General features: G+C 45.4%; 1 protein-coding gene across 2 annotated transcripts in view; it reads right to left on the bottom strand.

Moving 5' to 3' along the window:
* Positions 1–8,470: 8,470 nt before the first annotated feature.
* The window catches only part of LOC309332172 (retinol dehydrogenase 7-like), a 66,223-nt gene continuing 56,062 nt past the window's right edge, over positions 8,471–18,631 (bottom strand). Inside the window, exons 2-5 of one of the 2 annotated variants that reach the window (XM_081845105.1) lie at positions 18,026–18,347; positions 14,855–15,113; positions 9,308–9,465; positions 8,471–8,723 (exon numbers count right to left, since the gene is read on the bottom strand). In XM_081845105.1, the coding sequence (XP_081701231.1) occupies positions 8,506–8,723; positions 9,308–9,465; positions 14,855–15,113; positions 18,026–18,338 (948 nt within the window). In that variant the 5' untranslated portion in view covers positions 18,339–18,347 and the 3' untranslated portion in view covers positions 8,471–8,505. Of the gene's footprint in view, positions 8,724–9,307; positions 9,466–14,854; positions 15,114–18,025; positions 18,454–18,631 lie in introns of both variants that reach the window. The other variant, XM_081845104.1, reaches the window with a different exon arrangement.

The following is an 18,631-nucleotide window of genomic DNA, read 5'->3' as shown; positions in this document are numbered from 1 at the left end:
TATCACTTATATAAATTCTTTTGGCATAAATAGTCTTATCAATACTAATAGGAGGTCTAATATCATTATTTCTAGGATTCCTGTACATCTCTAAAACTATTGGGAAATGGTCACTCTCTGAGCGAGGTACAACTGTAAAAGAGGCAATTTCATTTAACATTTCAACGGAAACTAGAGAATAGTCGATGACGCTCCTACCCCTTTTGGAGCTAAAAGTAAAATTTCCTGGAATATCCGGCCACATTGAGCCATTCAAAAATGAGAGGTTCAGTTCTAAAACCAATTGTAGAAGTTTTCCTCCCGCTTTATTAATAACGATGTCCTTAGAATTCCTCCCTATTCTCAATGGGAGAGGGGCATCTTCAGCTAGATTTGAGCCATAGCGTTTATAGAGAGCTGTATTGTCTGATCCAGTTCGAGCATTGGTGTCTCCCATTACAATCAGGGGAATATTTGGAGATTTACTACGTATTAAATACAACTCTTCAGAGACTAAATTCCAACCATAATCTGGTCTGATTTCCAACTCTATGGGAGGAAAATATATATTTAGAAGAAAAATTTCCCTGTATACCATGGTAAGTGATAACAGTTGTGCATACTGTCCAATATTTCTAGTATAATTAATTTTAAGGTTAGAAGACTGTTTAATACCACAGATCAAACCAGCTTTAGGGCAACCTTTTGTTGACATTTTAGTAGCGGGTAAATTATAGGTAATAAAATTAGGAATATTTAAAGGTTTAAGAGACCAGGTTTCCTGCAGAAGTATTATATCATAAGATTCAAGAAAATTTATAAAATCAGGATCAGCTAGTTTACTTGAGAGTCCAGCTACATTCCAGGACATAATTGAAAGAGTTTGGAGAGAACTTTGATTTAAGGGTGCTAGTGAGGTATGCGTGGTGCATTCCGAATGTCACACCAAGTTCCTCTGGTTCTTACTATTATCCTTTTCAGCGGGGTCATATAGTTCGGATGCAAATTCAATGGTATTTAAAGATGTATTCAGAATGCTCACATCTGAGGAGGGTGGAATGCTAGGGTTGCAACCTGGCGCACCCATGCTGGGCACTTTATTTGGGGATCCCAATTCAGTCTCATTTAATTCTCTCATTTTATCCCAAGCTAATGTAGTGACCAGGTTTGCCTCTGGGATGGATTGCATGTGAGCTGGGTTATGGGAGGGGCGTTTCAGCTCCAGGATCTAAGAGGATGGATTCATCTCCGCAGCAACCACTAGACCTGGGGTAACGGAGGGTTTCTCGGCCCATAAATCCAGCTTGTGACGATAGAGGCATGAGGCCTGATCTGAGACATACTCAGATATGTTTTGATTATGTAGTCCTGGTTGGTCCTTCGTCAGATTTGTCAAGCAAGAGCGAAGGTTATTCAGTCTATAAAGTATTTTGTTCTGAGTTTCTTGGGGTAGTGCGCAGTAGGAGTAAATTAAATTATTTTCAAAGCTTTTGAACCCGTTACCTTGGCTCGCCTCATATAAAGTCCCGGGCGAGTCTGGTCTTTGAAGATCATTAATAAGTAACTCTGGGTGGTGATTAGGCGAGTCCTCAGTGTCTTTTATATCAATTAAAGTGCGGTGTTCAGCCATTTGATGAGGTGTTACAGTCGAGGTCGCAGGAATAATGGGATAGGAGAGGCCTCATTTTTAAAGTACCTTGATATTTTTACACCACTTTTCTTCAGGTGTTCTCTCTGTTTATATATCAGCTTTGCCATTCTCCGATCATGGAATGTAACCACCGCCCTGGCAAGCAAGCCATCAAAATATAGATATTCCACTTGGTCCAGCTCCGAGGGATTACTCAAAGTACCTGGCATATATGCCTTAATGAAGTTCAGTAAATGGACTTTGCGATCCCCTTGAGATAAAAATCCTGGAGGCTTAGGATAGCTTGAGAAAACAAGCTTGTTTTGGAGCAACACCAGCTTCCAGTTCTTATTTGTTGGAATGCTCTCCTTATTTAATTTGGAGTTGTCTATAGTTAAAACGTAGGACCATGGGTCTTGGGGCAACAAATCTTGCTTCGAGCTTGGGGGTGGAGTAAGCATTGAAGGTTTTAGACAATCCAGAGTTTTGTCATCACAACCGTTTGGCAGCAAATCCTGTTTAACTGACTTTTTGGCTGAAGACTTCACCAGGTTCCCTCTAATCCCAGAGGCTGTTGTGCCCTCTAGTAGGTTAAAAAGCTTTTTAAAAACCATTTTTTTATAATGCACTGTCTTAAATTTTTTTATGTTTTTACTTTTTTAAACATTTTTAACAACTATGGATCTCCTTTTACAAGCATTAGCTCTGCAGGCTTTCTTACCCTTCCTTAAAGGGCCACTCCTACAGAGGGTGGGGGCGAGGCCATGATTACTTTCCAATTTTGCAGGCATTCCGACGGGTTTTCTCCAAAGAGTTTTACAGGAGTCAGCCATGATGGTAAGAATTTTTGTGCAAATGTCCAAGTAGGACTTTATAGATTCAATGTCCTCAGTAAAGAGCACTAGCCATTTGATGATTGAGAGACCCTCTTCATTTGTCTCGTGGGAATGAGGATAAGAGTCTTTCGAAGGCTTAATATTTCCCGAGGCCAGTTCCGAAATTTGTTTTAACATTAGTTCCTCCCATTTTTGCTCTAACGATGGTTCGGGCGGGAACTTGGGATTTGGCTTTCAGTTTCGGGGATGCTTCATCGGCTGTATTGAGGATATTTTGTGTTGGTTCCATTATATTCAGGCTTTTATCACTACTTTTGGTACACTCCTTTCTTTGCATAACCAGTCCTTCACTATGGTTGTAAGAGAGATTGGTAGGCGAGAGTTGACTTTCTCTTCCCTTCTCGTTCACGTTCTCATTCATTTCAGTCATTTCCTCGTTTGTTCCACATTTTGCTCTGTTTGTATAGAAGCAAGTGATTTTGGTTTGTGCTTTCTTTGGAGTGGCTCTTTTAAAGGTGGGTCTTACAGCCTTCAGAGAAAAACCTGAGGTTTTGCAGCCACTCCTGGTAGTCACCATTGTTTCTTTAAAGTTGTAAATTATATCTTCATTGTTGTGGATTATTTTGATGTAATAAATACGCTACAAAGCATTGACTGAGATAAATATACATGAGGTAGTTGTAAAAGAGGAGAAAGACAACGCGGTGGAGAAGCAGAGGTGAGTTTGCTTCTTCAACTGCTGCAAAATGAATACCGCAGAGGCTCTGGTACTCCCCCGGTAGTAATCAGGAAGTTTAAAAGGATTTTAAAATATATATATATATATATATCTTCTTTCAGGGTCTCAATACCTTAAAACTTGGGTTAAAAACTTAATTGAACTAAACTAATATCATTAGCTCCGTCGCAGGACTCTCCGCAAAGCAGTTTTGGGTAAAGGGAGAGGTTCCAAGGCCTTCTCAGGCCCTTATCAGGTAAGCGATTTTTCTCTCTTCCCAAAGATTTCTCTCTAAACACATTCTTTTCCTTTAGGGAGTTATACTCACTCGGCTGCAGTAAAAGTTCACAGCAGGTTTCCTTCAGCTGTTAATCTTCCTTATCACTTAAAACAATTAGAGTAGAGAGCGGCGACACACAAACGGGGCTTTCCGAGCAGTTTTTCTTAATATGTCTTTGGCTTAACTCAGCCTGCCTGCCAGTGAAGTGTTTCCCAGCAGCTGCAGAGATCCTTTTTTCGTAAAAGTAGTAAAAAAGCTGATAAAAAGTAGTAAAAAAGCTGATAAAAGTGATAAAAAAGCTGATAAAACTAGTAAAAACTAATAAAAACTAATAAAAACCGCACAACTAACGCGGAGCTCAAATCAATGTTTCCTCTAATGACGCCATCTTGTTTCCTCCCTATGGCGGCCGCATTCCTGAGATACAGGGACTTCCCACAATCTGCCAGCAGCTGAGCCAATGGAAATCGATGGAGCCCGTGCGCGAGAGTTTTCAAACGCCAGTGAGCTCAGGAAGAAAGAGGGGAGGGACTGGAAAACTGCCAAAAAGTGTTTCATCTGTCAGCGCCCTGGACATTTCGCGAAGGTCTGTCCCCAGAAAAAAGCCTGGCAAGGCATGATGAGGGCAGCAGGCAAAGAGGAGGAGGGAGAGAAGGCTCAGGTGCAGGGAAACGAAAGAACCTGGCTGCAGACCAACAGGGGCAGCAGCCAGGTGGGCAACCAGTAGAAGAGCCCCAACCAGACCCTCCCAAGGCAGGCATAGCAGCTGAAGTGGTGCTGGAACTTCCTAATGGGCACCCAGTAGAAGTCCACGCTCTTCTTGATTCGAGTTCTTCTTGCAATTTTTTCAGCAGAGACTTCGCTCTGGAGCACCAATTACACCTGTTGCCACTAGATTTCCCCTTGCAAGTGATCACCATTGATGGCAGAGAGCTACGGGGAGGGGAGTTACACACCAGACACCCCCGATGAGGATGAGGGTTTCTAGGCACATGGAAACCATTGCCTTTCACGTGGCCACACTGGCAGGACCCCCCATTATTCTGGGAATGAGTTGGTTGGCACTCCATGACCCAGTGGTGTTGTGGCATCAACGATCCCTCACCTTTGGGTCAGCTCACTGCTTGGAACATTGCCTGGGGGGGGAGGAACCAAGAATGACTATGGCCAGGGTTGCTGGGGTGACTCTGGAGGAGAAGGGGCGCGTTCCACCACAATACGAGGAGGTGTTCAGCGAGATAAAGGCTGACAAGCTGCCCCCCCACAGGCACTACGACTGCCAAATCAACCTGGTCCCGGGGGCCAAGCTGCCGGTGCGGAAGCTGTATTCAATGTCCGACCAAGAGATGCAAGAGTTGAGGCAGTTTATTGACAAGAACTTAAAGAGGGGTTTTATAAGGGAATCCAAGGCTGTAGGGGGAAGCCCAGTATTCTTTGTGGACAAGAAGGGGAGTAACCAACCCCGCTTAGTCGTGGATTATCGGATCATTAATTCCATGGTGGAACCCATAGTCTTTCCCATGCCCAGAAGTGACGATGTTTTGACGCGTGTTAGGCAAGAGAAAATTTTTACCAAGCTGGACCTCAGGGGGGTGTACAATCTGATTAGAGTGAGAGAGGGAGACGAATGGAAGACGACCATGTTCACACCCCTGGGGGCATTTGAATATCTTGCCATGCCGTTGGGATTACAAGGGGCAGCGCCTGCTTTCAAGCCTTTATGCACCACGTGTTGGGTCTCCTGCTGTACAAGAATTGTGTGGCCTTTTTGGATGACGCTTTAATCTTCTCGGAGAATGAAGCACAGCACATGAAAGACGTCAGGCAGGTGCTAGAGAGATTGAAAAAGCAACAGTTATGGGTCAAGCTGGAGAAATGCCAGTTCCATGCTCGGGAGGTTGAGTTCCTGGGGTACCGACTGTCGGACAAGGGGCTGGCCATGGACCCAGAGAAGGTGAAAGCAGTGCTGGAGTGGAAGAGCCCCAAGACCAAGAAAGATGTGCAGCAGTTCCTGGGTTTCAGCAACTTCTACAGGAAGTTCATCAAGAACTTTGGACACTTGACAGCGCCCATAACTGATTGTCTCAGTGGCTAGAAGAAGTTTGCGTGGACCAAGGAAGTGCAGCAGTCCTTTGAAAGGTTAAAAAAGGCCTTCGCATCTGAGGAGCAGCTCCTGCACGTGGATCCTGGGAGGCCTCTGAGGGTGGAGATGGATGCTTCAGACCAAGCCATCGGAGCAGTGCTGTTGCAACATGCACCTGGGGAGGTCTGGAGGCCTTGTGCGTTTTTCTCCAGGAAACTGAGCAAGTCAGAGCAAAATTATACTGTTTATGACAAAGAATTGCTGGCCATTTATGCGGCCTTTAGGCAGTGGAGACACTTTTTGATTGGGGCGCAGCACCAGATCCAGGTCCAAATGGGCCACAATAACCTGGAATACTGGCGGACAGCGCGTGTGCTCAACCAGAGACAAGTCCGATGGTCAGAGACATTCTCACAATATCACTTTAAGATACAATACATCCCGGGGGGGGGGAATGTGAGAGCGGACGCACTTTCCAGGAAACCTGAGTACATGGAAGGGGAAGGACCACCTGTGGCCAGGCAAATGTTCCAAGAAGACTGATGGTCATTTGGGGGAGCACTGGCAGGGGAGGAGGAACTGGTGGGGTTCACCAGACACGATGAGTTCGCTCAGACTAAAATCAGGGAACTCAGAGATGGAAAGGGGGGAAATGGGGGTTTTGAGGAAAAAGGAGGGCTCTTGTACTACAAAGGGGCACTGTATGTGCCGGGAGAGGCATTGAAGGCCAAAATCCTCAGACAGCTCCATGACAACCCCACAGCCGGGCATTTTGGGCAGCATAAGACCATGCTACTAGTAACTAGACAGTTCTGGTGGCCCAAGGTAAGGGAGGATGTACGCAAATATGTCCGAGGGTGCGACAGGTGTCAGAGGGCCAAAGGGGAAAGAGCAGCACCAGCGGGGTTACTGGAACCCTTACCGACCTCAGGGAGGCCCTGGGAGGTGGTGTCCATTGATTTTATGACAGATCTGCCCAAGTCAAAGGGAAAGACAACGGTGATGGTGGTGGTCAATCTACTGACCAAAATGTGTCACTTCGTGGCCTGCTCCCATGCGGTGTCAGCCAAGGAGACAGCCAGGCTGTTCGTGGATCACACTTTTAGGCTGCATGGGACTCCATTGAGGGTTGTATCCAATCGCGGAAGACAGTTTACCTCACCGTTCTGCCGTAAACTCATGAGCCTGCTGCAGGTAGAGGTGAGCTTCTCAACGGCTAGGCACCCAGAAACCAATGGGCAGGCCGAGAGAGCAAACAGCATATTGCAGCAGTACCTATGCTGCTACGTCAGTGAGAGGCAGAATAATTGGGTGGAGAAATTGGCACTAGCTGAGTTTGCGTATAACAACACTGAACATGTGTCCACATGGATGAGCCCCTTTATGGCCAACTATGGGTGTCATTCCAGGGCTTTCCCAGGGCATGGAGAGGAGGAATGGAGTGTGCCAGCTGCAGAGCAATTTGCAGAAGAGATGGAGGCTTTGCACCAACAACTACAGCTAAATTTGGAGAGGGCGAAAAGTCTATAAAAGGCAGGCAGACAGGCACCGCAGGCCAGGGAAGGTCATACAGGTGGGGGACAGGGTGTGGTTGTCATCCCAGGGGTTGCCCTTAAAAGGGGGTGCAGCCTAGATAGCTGGGGCCTTTTGAGGTAATCCAGCAGGTCAACCCAGTGACGTTCAGGCTGAAATTGCCATACAGCATGAGGATACATCCGGTGTTCCATAGGTCCCTGCTTTCGCATTACAGGGAGGGGCAGGGCTTCCCGGGGGGGAGGGAGGGATGTCCACCCATCCACATGCAGAGGAGAGGGAATGTTGTAATGAAGCAACAGAAATACTCGATTCCAGGTGGAGAGGGCACTTGGTGGCCTGGGAGGGAGAACCCAGCTCAGAAAACACGTGGGTTCCCGCAGGAGCCATCGCAGAGGAATATCTGGTGGAAGAGTTCCATGCTTTGTTCCCACATAAGCCTAAACCCCAAGCAAGGTTCTTGAAGGAGGTGTTCGGACCCACGGACGATGAAGGGGACTTCATAGGTTTCCCATCTTCAGGGGAGGAGGAAGGCCACGGGTACACGGTCTGGGAATTGTCCAAGGGAGAAGAATCTGACTGGGACGTCCAACCAGCTGGAAGGGACCCGAGAGGATGGGAAACAGTTTTTGAATCCACGGAGGATGATGACTGTTCTTTCTGGGGTTTTCCTCCATCACCTGCCAACACTCGAGTGGAGGAGATGGTTAGAGACCTTACCAATGAGCAGGGGGGTCTTGAGGAGGAGGTGGATGTCAGGGAACTGCCATCAGCTCAGAAAGCGGGGGAAAGGCAGATGGATTACAGAGAGCCTCCAAAAATCATGGGAAGCAGCACTTCCTCAGTGGAGGAAGGAAGCCACGCCTCTAGTGGGGAGGAGCTGCAGGGTTCGGAGGAGGCAAGGCAGTGCCAGGACACCTTGCCTGAGCAAAGCGGAGAGGAGGGAGGTCCCCCTTTACCCAGGCCTTCCTTGTGCAGTAGGCTTTCGTGCAGAGAGGGGAGGCATCGGCTGGGGGTCAAGAAACTACTCTGCTGGGGAAAGTTTAAGGACCACCCACTCTCAGATTCTGCTAGTGAGTGAGCAAGACATGGAATTGAGGCATTCTGCAGTGTAAAGGTTTTAGCACTAATAATAAAGCTTTTGAAAAGACCAGTGAGGCATCTTGCCTGATCGCTCTCGAGCAACCACCTGATAGCCATAACATACAGTATAAGCTAAACTGAAAACAGGAACATCATCTACTGGCTTTCCCTTTGGCAATATAACTAATATTTTTCTTCAAAGCAATGTATACTGCTTGCAAAAGTTTGTTTGTTTGTTGCCTTTTCTATTTTGCATAAACAAGCAAAATAAAAACGTAAACATCAAGATGCAATTAGGCTTGTGTTCCATCCACAGATTGTTGGCTCATTTGGACAACTGTAAAGGTTTTTCTTCAAAGCAATCTATACAGCTTGAGCAGGTTTGGGCTGAATGCAGCTCGCCACGAAGTCAACGATGGACGTTGGAAAGTAAGAGGCAGGAATGTACAAGAACTTTGCATCCCAGCCTGCAGAGTAGCGAGTGCGAGGGGAGCAGGATGTCAGGGCATGTTCCATACAGTCAGTGACCAGGTGAAGCTTGCTGCTGGCAATGTTAACGGCACATTGGGCAATTTTGCAATCTGTGTGTGATAAATATGAAACAAAACAGAAGTTAGTGCTGTAAATGTAGGAGGTAACCTAAATCTTTTGGGAGCTGAATGGACTGGTTGGCGTCTAGATACCTCTCCCTAGAAGAACTAAATCAAAGCAGATGCATCTGGAACTATTTTGGAGGCTTCAAAACAGAACACATTCTCAAAAGATTTAAATCTACAATGGATGATCCTGTCCATTTAGGTTTCTCTCTGTTTCAATATCTCCAAAATCTTTCAGTTTGGTTCTCCTCATTTCAGTTTATGATTTTTGAAAGTCATCAGCATTTCAGTTTTCACAATATACACATTTTCGCAAACATTTCCTTGCATAGTGCATTTTTGTTTATTGTGGTCAATTTGCTTAGTGTGTTTTTGTGTATACTTTTGATGCCAATTTCTCTCTAATATCCCCTTTTTTGTACACATTGTTGATTTATAGAACTAGTTGCTAAATTTAGAGGAGTTTGAATTCCTAAGCAGTGCTATGTATTGGTTAATGTATTGCTTCATGAGTGTGAATTGGGCAGGAAAATGCAAACCATGCTGAAATCCCCTCCACGTCTACTCACAGTTCTCCAAGTACTGTTCCCCATAGACTTCTTTGATGTCAGATGGCGCTTGGTTCCATACATTCTTTAAATTCTCTACTCCTTGTTTGACAATGTTTGTTTGGAAACCACCAGGTTCAATAATGCTGACTTGGACTCCAAAAGGATGGAGCTCTCGCCTGAAATGCAGAGGAATAAAAGAAGAAACATCATTGCCTACTGAGTCATAGGTCAGGAATGCAGGTCAGGAACTTGGGTCCATGGATAGGAACATCTTTCTTTAAAAAAAAAAAAGAAAGAAATCCAAAAATTGAGGAGAAAGAAAAGATGGGAAATGCAGCTCCCCTGCCTTCTGCCCACTTGCAGGAGCCAGGATACACCCTACCCAGGAGAGGATTGTGTATGACACAGCACCAGTTGTATTACAAGACAGTCATGAGGACATGATTCATAGTCTCACTGATACATCAAATGCCTTCCTAAAGGGAGACCTTAACCTAGTAGGGGAAAGTTGCTGCAGAGAGCAAGGAGCCTTTTCTGCCAGGGCTGCTTCCCACCCTCCTCCCTGCAGCCTCCGCCATCTCTGCCCAGTCTCCTTGTTAAGAGGGAGAAGGCAGGTCACTTGCATCAAAGGAACAAGACCCTGTTTTTTGGGTTCTGGGACCCTGTGTTCTAAAAAAGGAGCATTTAAGGGTTTTGCCAAACCTCCTTTGTGCAGAAGATTACAGTGCAAACAACCATGAGAAGATGTCACACAGAATTTCTCTCCAAAAGCTACACATTCACAGCTTAGCTGTTGGCATCAAGAGAGAATGGAGTGTGCCTCTGCGGGTGAAGTCAAACTGCAGTGTTAGCAGCCCCAAAGTGAGCTCCCTGCTACGTGAGCCTAGGCATTGCATATCTACAGATAACTGCTCTGTCCCACACTTTGATAATTAAGTGGTACATAAATAGTTGGAAGGGACATGTGTGGCACTGTGGGTTAAACCACAGAGCCTAGGACTTGCCGATCAGAAGGTCAGTGGTTCGAAGCCCCGCGACGGGGTGAGCTCCTGTTGCTCGGTCCCTGCTCCTGCCAACCTAGCAGTTCGAAAGCACATCAAAGTGCAAGTAGATTAATAGGTACCGCTCCAGCGGGAAGGTAAACGGCGTTTCTGTGCACTGCTCTGGTTCATCAGAAGCGGCTTAGTCCTGCTGGCCACATGACCCAGAAGCTGTACGCCAGCTCCCTCGGCCAATAAAGCGAGATGAGCGCCGCAACCCCAGAGTCAGTCACAACCGGACCTAATGGTCAGGGGTCCCTTTACCTTTAAATAGTTGGAAAAAGCACACACTTTTCAACATGGTAATCAACATTTCTATAGAGCATGTTGGGCCCAAACTATTCTAAGGAAAACAGGGGGACATCCATAGCATGTTCACCATTAATGAGAAGGTCCTGGACTGAGAGCCACACATCCAATTGCGGGTTTGTGATTGTTGGCTATTTGCAGTATGGTAGCGCTGCAGAGAGCTTGCTAGGGAGACCATGCATTAAAAAGGGACTCAAAAATAACTTAAACAAGGTTTTAATAACAAAAACCAAAACTCCTTATACACTAAATACATCAACAAACCAGACGCAACCACCAACCCATCCCCCAGGGTAATGGGAAAGCTAGGTGCCGCTCCTTATATACTCTACCCAATTGCTGATTAAGCTAATCAACACAACTCAGCAGCACCTGCTATGCTCCACAGCTGCAAAGCTGGGTCTCGTTATTTTGCTCTGGCCCCTTAAAGACATACACATTGAGTGGAACAATGATGAACCTTTACATTTAAAGAAACCATTCAGCATTTCCCCTGCGGTTCATCATTGTGGAACAAAAACATAAAGCATATTTTGTACATGTCTTTCATGCGTAACCTTTGGAAGTGCTTTTGTAAAAATGTCTGCAATTTGATTGTCACCTGGAACATATTGAAATACAATCATTTCGTCAGCAATTAGTTTCTTCACAAACTGTAAACATAATCTTAAGACTCTAGTGCACTGCGTATTGGTTTCTGAACATAGGATAGCAAGTCCACTCTGGGAATCAAGGTAAACTTTTACTGGTAGTGTTACTTGCATCTGTAGGTCTGCAAATACTTGCAGATACCATTCCACATCACGAGTGGCCTGAATGCATGCACATAATTCACTCTCTGTTGTGGAGAGACAAATAATGGTTTGTGTCTGGGACTTCCATTCAAATGGACAACCGTTATAACAAAACACCATACCAGACACACCCCTGCAATTATTTTGTTCCACTGCATGAGATGCATCGCAGAAAATTTCAAAACCTTTGTCAATACTTGATGTAAACTGCAACCTATAATGTTTGGTATGTTTAAGGTACATTACCACTCTCTTAAGAGCAGAGAAACATTGCGTCATGGGCTTTTCCACAAATTTTGCCAGAAAGTGAAAGGCATAAGTTATATCTGGTCTTGAGATTCGTTGAATGAAATTTAGCTTGCCTATAGCAGAATGATACAAAGTTTTGTTAGGAAATGGCTTATCTTCACCTGTAAAGGTGAAACCACACACCATAGGCGTTTTCTTCCCATTTGCATTTTCTAAACATAGCATTTCAACAAGATCATCAATTTTTGCAGTTTGATGAACCAGAAAAGATCCATTTTTGCCTTTCTCAATTTGCATGGACAAGTAATTTTTAGCTATGCCTAATTCCACCACATCAAATTTCTTCTGTAACTGATACTACCTGTTCATATTCCTGTTTAGTTTTTGTAGAAATTAACACGTCATCTACATAGAGACATATTTTTGTTACAGAGTTTGCCCTTTCCTTTATAAACACACAATTGTCTGCCTTTCCTTGTGAAAAACCAATATCCAGCAATTCTTTTGCTAAAGTTTGGTGCCAATTCTACTATACTGGTCTATCAGGGTAGGCCAGTACAGAGGTGCCTCGCAAGACGAAATTAATCCGTTCCGCGATTCTCTTCGTCTAGCGGTTTTTTCGTCTTGCGAAGCAAGCCCATTGACAGCTTAGCGGATTAGCGCTATTAGCGGTCTAGCGGCTTTTAGCGATCAGCTGAGAAGCGGCTTATCAGCGGATCAGCTGTTAAGCGGCTTAGCAGCTTAGGAACAGGGCGAAAAAAGCGGGGGGAAACCCGCGGGAACTCGCAAGATTTTTTCGTCTTGCGAAGCAACCCCATAGAGAAATTCGTTTAGCGAAGCGCCTCCAAAACGGAAAACCCTTTCGTCTAGCGGGTTTTCCGTCTTGCGAGGCGTTCGTCTTGCGGGGCACCACTGTACTTAGAATCTCCTAATGATGGTGGGAGTGGCCCAACTAAATCACAATGTACACACTCAAATGGCTCAGTTACTTTCCTATCTGAGCACCTACCCTTGCATGCAACCTTAATCTTGCAGCAGGATAGACATTGCATAAAGAATTTACATGGTTTTAAGTTGAGGCCATTAACAATATTCTTTGTCTTAATTACATCAGCAAGATTCAGATGTCCTAGAACTCTGTGCGCCTCATGGACACATACAGAATGTGGCCTAACATTCCTCAACCCCTGGCTTGACTGTACTGCTCTGCAATTTATAGGCGATTGGGAGTAGGTGCGAAAATACAGTCTATATAAACCATCAGAGTCCCAGGCATACAATAGACGCTTGTTCCCATCGAAAAACTCACACATTGACTTTAAGAAACGCACAGTTATGCCTTGATGAGCAAAACACCTTACTGACAATAAATTGTCCACTGACGGGCAGTAAATGCAGTTCACTATTGTGATGTTTAAAGAGTCAAGTTTAACAGTACCCCTGCCAAGCGACTGCAAGACTTGTGTATTGGCTAAATGTACATTACCAATTTCCTCTTCGAAAGAAATAAACTTCGATGGTTGCAAATATGGTGAGATGCTCCTGAGTCCACAATAAAAGACTTCCACTTGGCACCTTTAATTCTTTTAGGATCTGTAGTCCGAGCATGAAAAGCTCGCAGCTCGTTTCTGTCTTTATGATACGATGTCGGCTGCTGGGCTGACGACCGTGACTGACGAACAGAAACAGGCTTGGGAGTACTTTGCTTTCTTTTGGATCTGCAGTCCTTTGCAAAATGTCCTTGCTTATTGCAGAACCAACAACACTTTGCAGCTTTAAATGCAGTTGTATCACCACAAGTTTGCATATGGTGTTCCTCATTCTTTCTGGAAATAGGAGTGCTTATGGCACAAGCCTCCCTTCTATCCAACTCGCCCATTAATCTTGCCATCACCCCTTCCACAGTTAATTGTGCTGGTGGAACAGCAGATATCTGGCTAGCTACACCATCAAAGTCCTCATTAAGGGAACATAGAATGATAAAAACATACTGAATATCAGGTATCTCCATGTCCCTTTGAATTAATTCGCAGCGTATCACCTCCAGACCTCTCAAGTGTGCTGCCAAATCACCACCAGGCTGCAACTTGGTCTGGTACAGCTGCTTAAAAAACGTCAATGCAGACGCTGACTCTTTTCTAACATACACTGCTGCAAGACTGTCCCACATTACTTTGGCAGTTTTCTTATTTCTTATATAGACTACTTGCTGGTCGCTGACTGCCAAATTAATTATTGCCCTGGCTTTTGCATCTCCTTTTTACCAAGCATTAGTTACAGGGTCAGGAGGGTCATCAGTTACATAGGTCCATACTTCTCTAGAGGTCAAAAGTGTCTCCACCCGAAAAGACCATAAACTATAGTTCTCATCTGTCAGCTGTGGGAAGACCAGAGCCTTCTCGGCTTCTGGAACCCGGTCAATCATTCTGGAACTCTTCAAGACCCATTGCACTATGCCAACAGGAGAAGGAGTTTTCAAACCTTTCTCAGAGTCCAAAAATATGCAGTCATCCACTCAGCAGCTGGGCCCATAACCAGAGATGTTGGCTATTTGCAGTATGGTAGTGCTGCAGAGAGCTTGCTGGGGAGACCATGCATTAAAAAGGGACTCAAAAATAACTTAAACAAGGTTTTAATAACAAAACCCAAAACTCCTTATACACTAACTACATCAACAAACCAGACCCAACCACCAACCCATCCCCCAGGGTAATGGGAGAGCTAGGTGATGCTCCTTATATACTCTACCCAATTGCTGACACAGCTTAATCAACACAACTCAGCAGCACCTGCTATGCTCCACAGCTGCAAAGCTGGGTCTCGTTATTTTGCTCTGGCCCCTTAAAGAGATACACATCGGGTGGAACAATGATGAACCTTTACATTTAAAGAAACCATTCAACAGTGATTTGAAAAGTTTGGTTCAAGGCCAGATGTGGACATGGCCTATGCCTAGATACATTCATCTCAAGTTGTGCAAGTCTTGGGCAAAGCCCTGGGCAGCTGCCATATTTCCCAGCTCTTTCTTCCCTGCAGCCCACTTTCCCCAGACTTGGCAACTAAACCAGGAGGACTCGCATCAGCCACTTCCAGCCTGGCAAGTGGTTAGGGAGTGTGGCAGATGTTGCACTAAAGCAAGCAGAAGAGAAACATTAAAGAGCTGCTCTGTTTACCTCAGGCTGTCAGAGAAGGCTTCCGCACCAAACTTGGCTGGGCAGTAACCACCTCCAAAACAGGCCAGTCGTCCCATCGTACTGCACACATTGACCACCCTCCCTCTGGCTCTCCTCACCAGAGGCACCATCTGTAGTGTCACATCAATCATCCCAAGAAGGTTGACATTGATCACCTTTGCAAAGTCATCTTTGGTCAGCCATTCATTGGGACCTGATGGTAGAGCTGTGCCTGCGTTGTTCACCAAGCCCCAAAGCCCTGTGAGAAAGAACAGATGTTTTCCTATTAGCAACCCTAACAAATAAGGCCGTCACATGAATAGATTGTTTGTGCTTAGGAGGGCTGGCCCTTGCATGAGGCCTGGTAAGGTGGTTGCTTCACAGCAGCAAGCTGCAGGGCATAGGAGCCAACTCCCACAAATTTTGGTGTCAGGACCATGTATGTTGCATGGTATCAACCCTTGGCTCCCATGGTTGTCACTGCTGGTGGTGCGATGCAAGCAGTGTTGAGGCCACAGGCTAGCACAGCACAACTGAAGTGACATTTTTAAACAGCTGAAGCTATCCCCACACACTAGGGTTGCCACCATTGGTCGAACAGAATAAGGGACAGGTCAGGCAAAATATGGGACATTGGGGAGAATTGGGAGGCTAAAAATTACCTGGTGCAGAAATGACTTCAAAGCTATCCTTTACAATGGGTTGTTTCCAGTGCTGGCCATACCCATAGAGTAGACCCAATGAAATTTATGGATCTCAGTTAGCAATGCACATTAATTTCTATGACTCACATCCTCCCCACGTGCTGAATTTCTGCTTATCAGAAGAATTGTAAATATAGAAACCGAGCCCCAAAATGAAAGAGGGGTGAAGATAGCAACAAATTCTGTTTCTCTTCCTCACAGAACTTTGCCTCCAACGTCCCTTTCCATGTAGCTGTATCACACACATGCATCAGAGACCGACAACTTCATCCAACCACTAGGGTGACATGTGTGCTTCATTTTTCAACCTGTTCTTAACAGTACATAGCATTGGGCATCAATTTATTGAAATAACTAAAACAACAACCATTTTAAGGCTTCAATTAGCTGCGTACCTATTTGAAAGTAAATTAAACAGAACTAATTGGGACTTATTTCTATTTTCAAAGGATCAGGCTGAAAGTGAATTTAGGATTGTGACAGTTTCTTGAATTTTCGTGGGTTTTCTGGGGGAGGGGTTTTCTTTGGTACCTAAAGAATAGGTTTGAAATATCCATCCCACTCCTCTGTAAAGGAACAGGGTCAGGGAAGCATGTAAAAAGAATGAGGATCCACATTCCATTCCATCCCCAAACACTCGCCATCCTCTGCTGCCTTCCATTGGGCCACAGCTGTGTCTCTGACTGGATTTAGTGTAACAGGAGAGGGTAAGTGAAATATACTCAGAGTTGCAAAGTGATTTCATGCTCTTTATTCAGCTCATAGTGGTGAGGAGGAATGAATGAAAGTCCCCTCAAAGTATCTGCTTTATATACATTCTTTACACAATGGGCTGCACATGATTGGCTAATTCCGGAATTCTACTGTAAGCCAATCAGGTTGTGGATTCACTTCTATGTGGAGCATGATTGGGTGGTTCCTGGCAACCAATCATACTGCTGCATTCTTCTAGGACCAATCAGACTGCTGCATTCTGATTCCTATTGTTCTAGGACCAATCAGACTGCTGCAGTTTGGATCCTATTCAACTCGGTACATAACAGTAAGGTAGGGAAAAGGGGAGACGAAGAGAGAGAAATGGAAAGTGGACAGGCAGGAGAGAGGTAACAGCTCTGGTAGAGATGGGAGGGAGCAGCTGAGCTCAGCAGAGGAGGTGAGGGTACAGGGAGAAAGCAAGGCAGACATAAGGGACAAACTACATCCCTTAACAGGCTAAAAAACACTTTCTATCTGTGGACTGTTAGGCTGCTGAACGGAAAATAATATAGTGCAATTGATTTTGGGGGTTGGTGTGTTCTGCGAGAAGCACACAGAGTGCAATGAGATTGAGTGTTTGGGGGGAGGGGAGGCTCGGTTAATTTGATTGTACACAGGTTGTACATTGACAATAAATTTATTATTATTATTATTATTATTATTATTATTATTATTATTATTCAGCATTTTCCCTTGAAATAAGGGGCAATCCCCTATTACAAGGGACAAGTGGAAACCCCACCAAGACACACACGTCACCTGGCCAAGCTGCTGCTGCAAACCCTCCTTGTGGGTGGGCAGAGGTGAGGGCAGAAAAGAAGTGAGAGGCAATTTCTCCAGCCAAGCCAGCAATGCCTTCCTTGTAACAGCGGAGCAGACATTTGTGTATGCTTGGCAGCGGTGAAAGCAAGACTTGCAAAGGATGAGATCCGGGAAAGGACTTTGCTAATTTACCCAGCAGCTACAGTGGTGGCAGGCTGCTGATTTGCATGCAAGTCCCCCCCAAAAAAAAAAATCATTGTCAATCACAATGAAAAAGCTTGCTTGCTTTTCTCTCCCTTTCTTTCCTGCCCAGCAGTAGCATGGGGGGGGCATAGGGCAGCATGGGGGTCTATAGTGTGGCACAGTGGCTGCTGTGTGTTGTGGGTTGGGATTTTGGGGTTGCCACGCTGCTGCTGGCCAGAGTTTTGCTGCATTCAGATACTCCTCACGCAGCAAAATCCCCAAAGTAACCAAAAGAACAAAAAAATGCCCGTGCCCTTCTCTGTTAAATTTGCCTTCTATTTTCACATCATTCTTCTTCTTTCCCCTTTGCAGTTAAAACAATCAATTCTCTTTCCCCACCCCAAGAGTTTGACTGAGCTTAGGAACCCCAAAGACTAGAGAAAATATCTGTCAAACTGGAATGTTGTTTCAACTTTTCAACTCAGCATCCTTGAGAAACGACAATTCCCGGGATTCCCAGAGGGGGTGTCCCATGCTCTCAGGTGCCAAATGTCTGGAGCTGGCTCTGATATCTATTATTGAATGCTCATAATGATTATTTCTAAGGTATTTTCTGAATTCTTATCCCTATTCTTCATTTCACATGTTTTGAGTCACTTTGGGCACAATTATGTGGGGAAAGTGGCCTACAAATGAATACAGAGGCAATTCTAATCCCCCGTCCCACCAATAGCACAGAGGCACCACAAGGAAGGTAGAGATTCACCTTTGCTTCCAATGCACCCTTTCACCCACTCCGTTGCTGCCGCCACACTCTCTGTGCTGCTCACATCCAGAATGGTGGTTTTCAAGCGCTCTGAGGTGGCCTTGCCCAGCTGCTCTGCCCCCTTCTGCGTGAGACAGGCTGCCAGCACCCGCAGGCCCCGGGCATCCAGCTGCCTGGCAAGTAGGTTTCCAAAGCCAAAGTCACACCCTGTGATGAAGACATATTTCTCCGTCAGGTTTTCCACCGTCTGTCTCTCCTGGTACCATCGGTGAAGGAAGTAAAGCCCCAGCAGGGCAGCCAGGTAGACCCACATGGCTGAAACCTGCAGGGAAAAAGAATTCAAGCATTAGGAAGCATACACACCCCTGGCAGGACTTGGAGGAAGATATTTCTAATTCCTGCTCCACCAAGAAGTTCACTGGAAGACCCTTACTTCCCTGACTGAGGTGATGCCGCAATCTGTTCCGACTGTATATTTTATCTTTATGAACGCTGTTTTTATTGTGTTACGTGAGCTGGTCTTTGACCGTAATTGCCTCCGCTCAGTTTTGCCTTCCTCGCAGTGTTGTGGAGGGGAAGGAGAATTTTTGCATGAAGCAAAGAGCT

Source organism: Podarcis erhardii (genome assembly GCF_964252035.2).
Source record: "Podarcis erhardii genome assembly, chromosome: 2".
Classification (NCBI taxonomy): Eukaryota; Metazoa; Chordata; class Lepidosauria; order Squamata; family Lacertidae; genus Podarcis; species Podarcis erhardii.
This window is presented reverse-complemented; position numbering and strand designations above follow the sequence as displayed.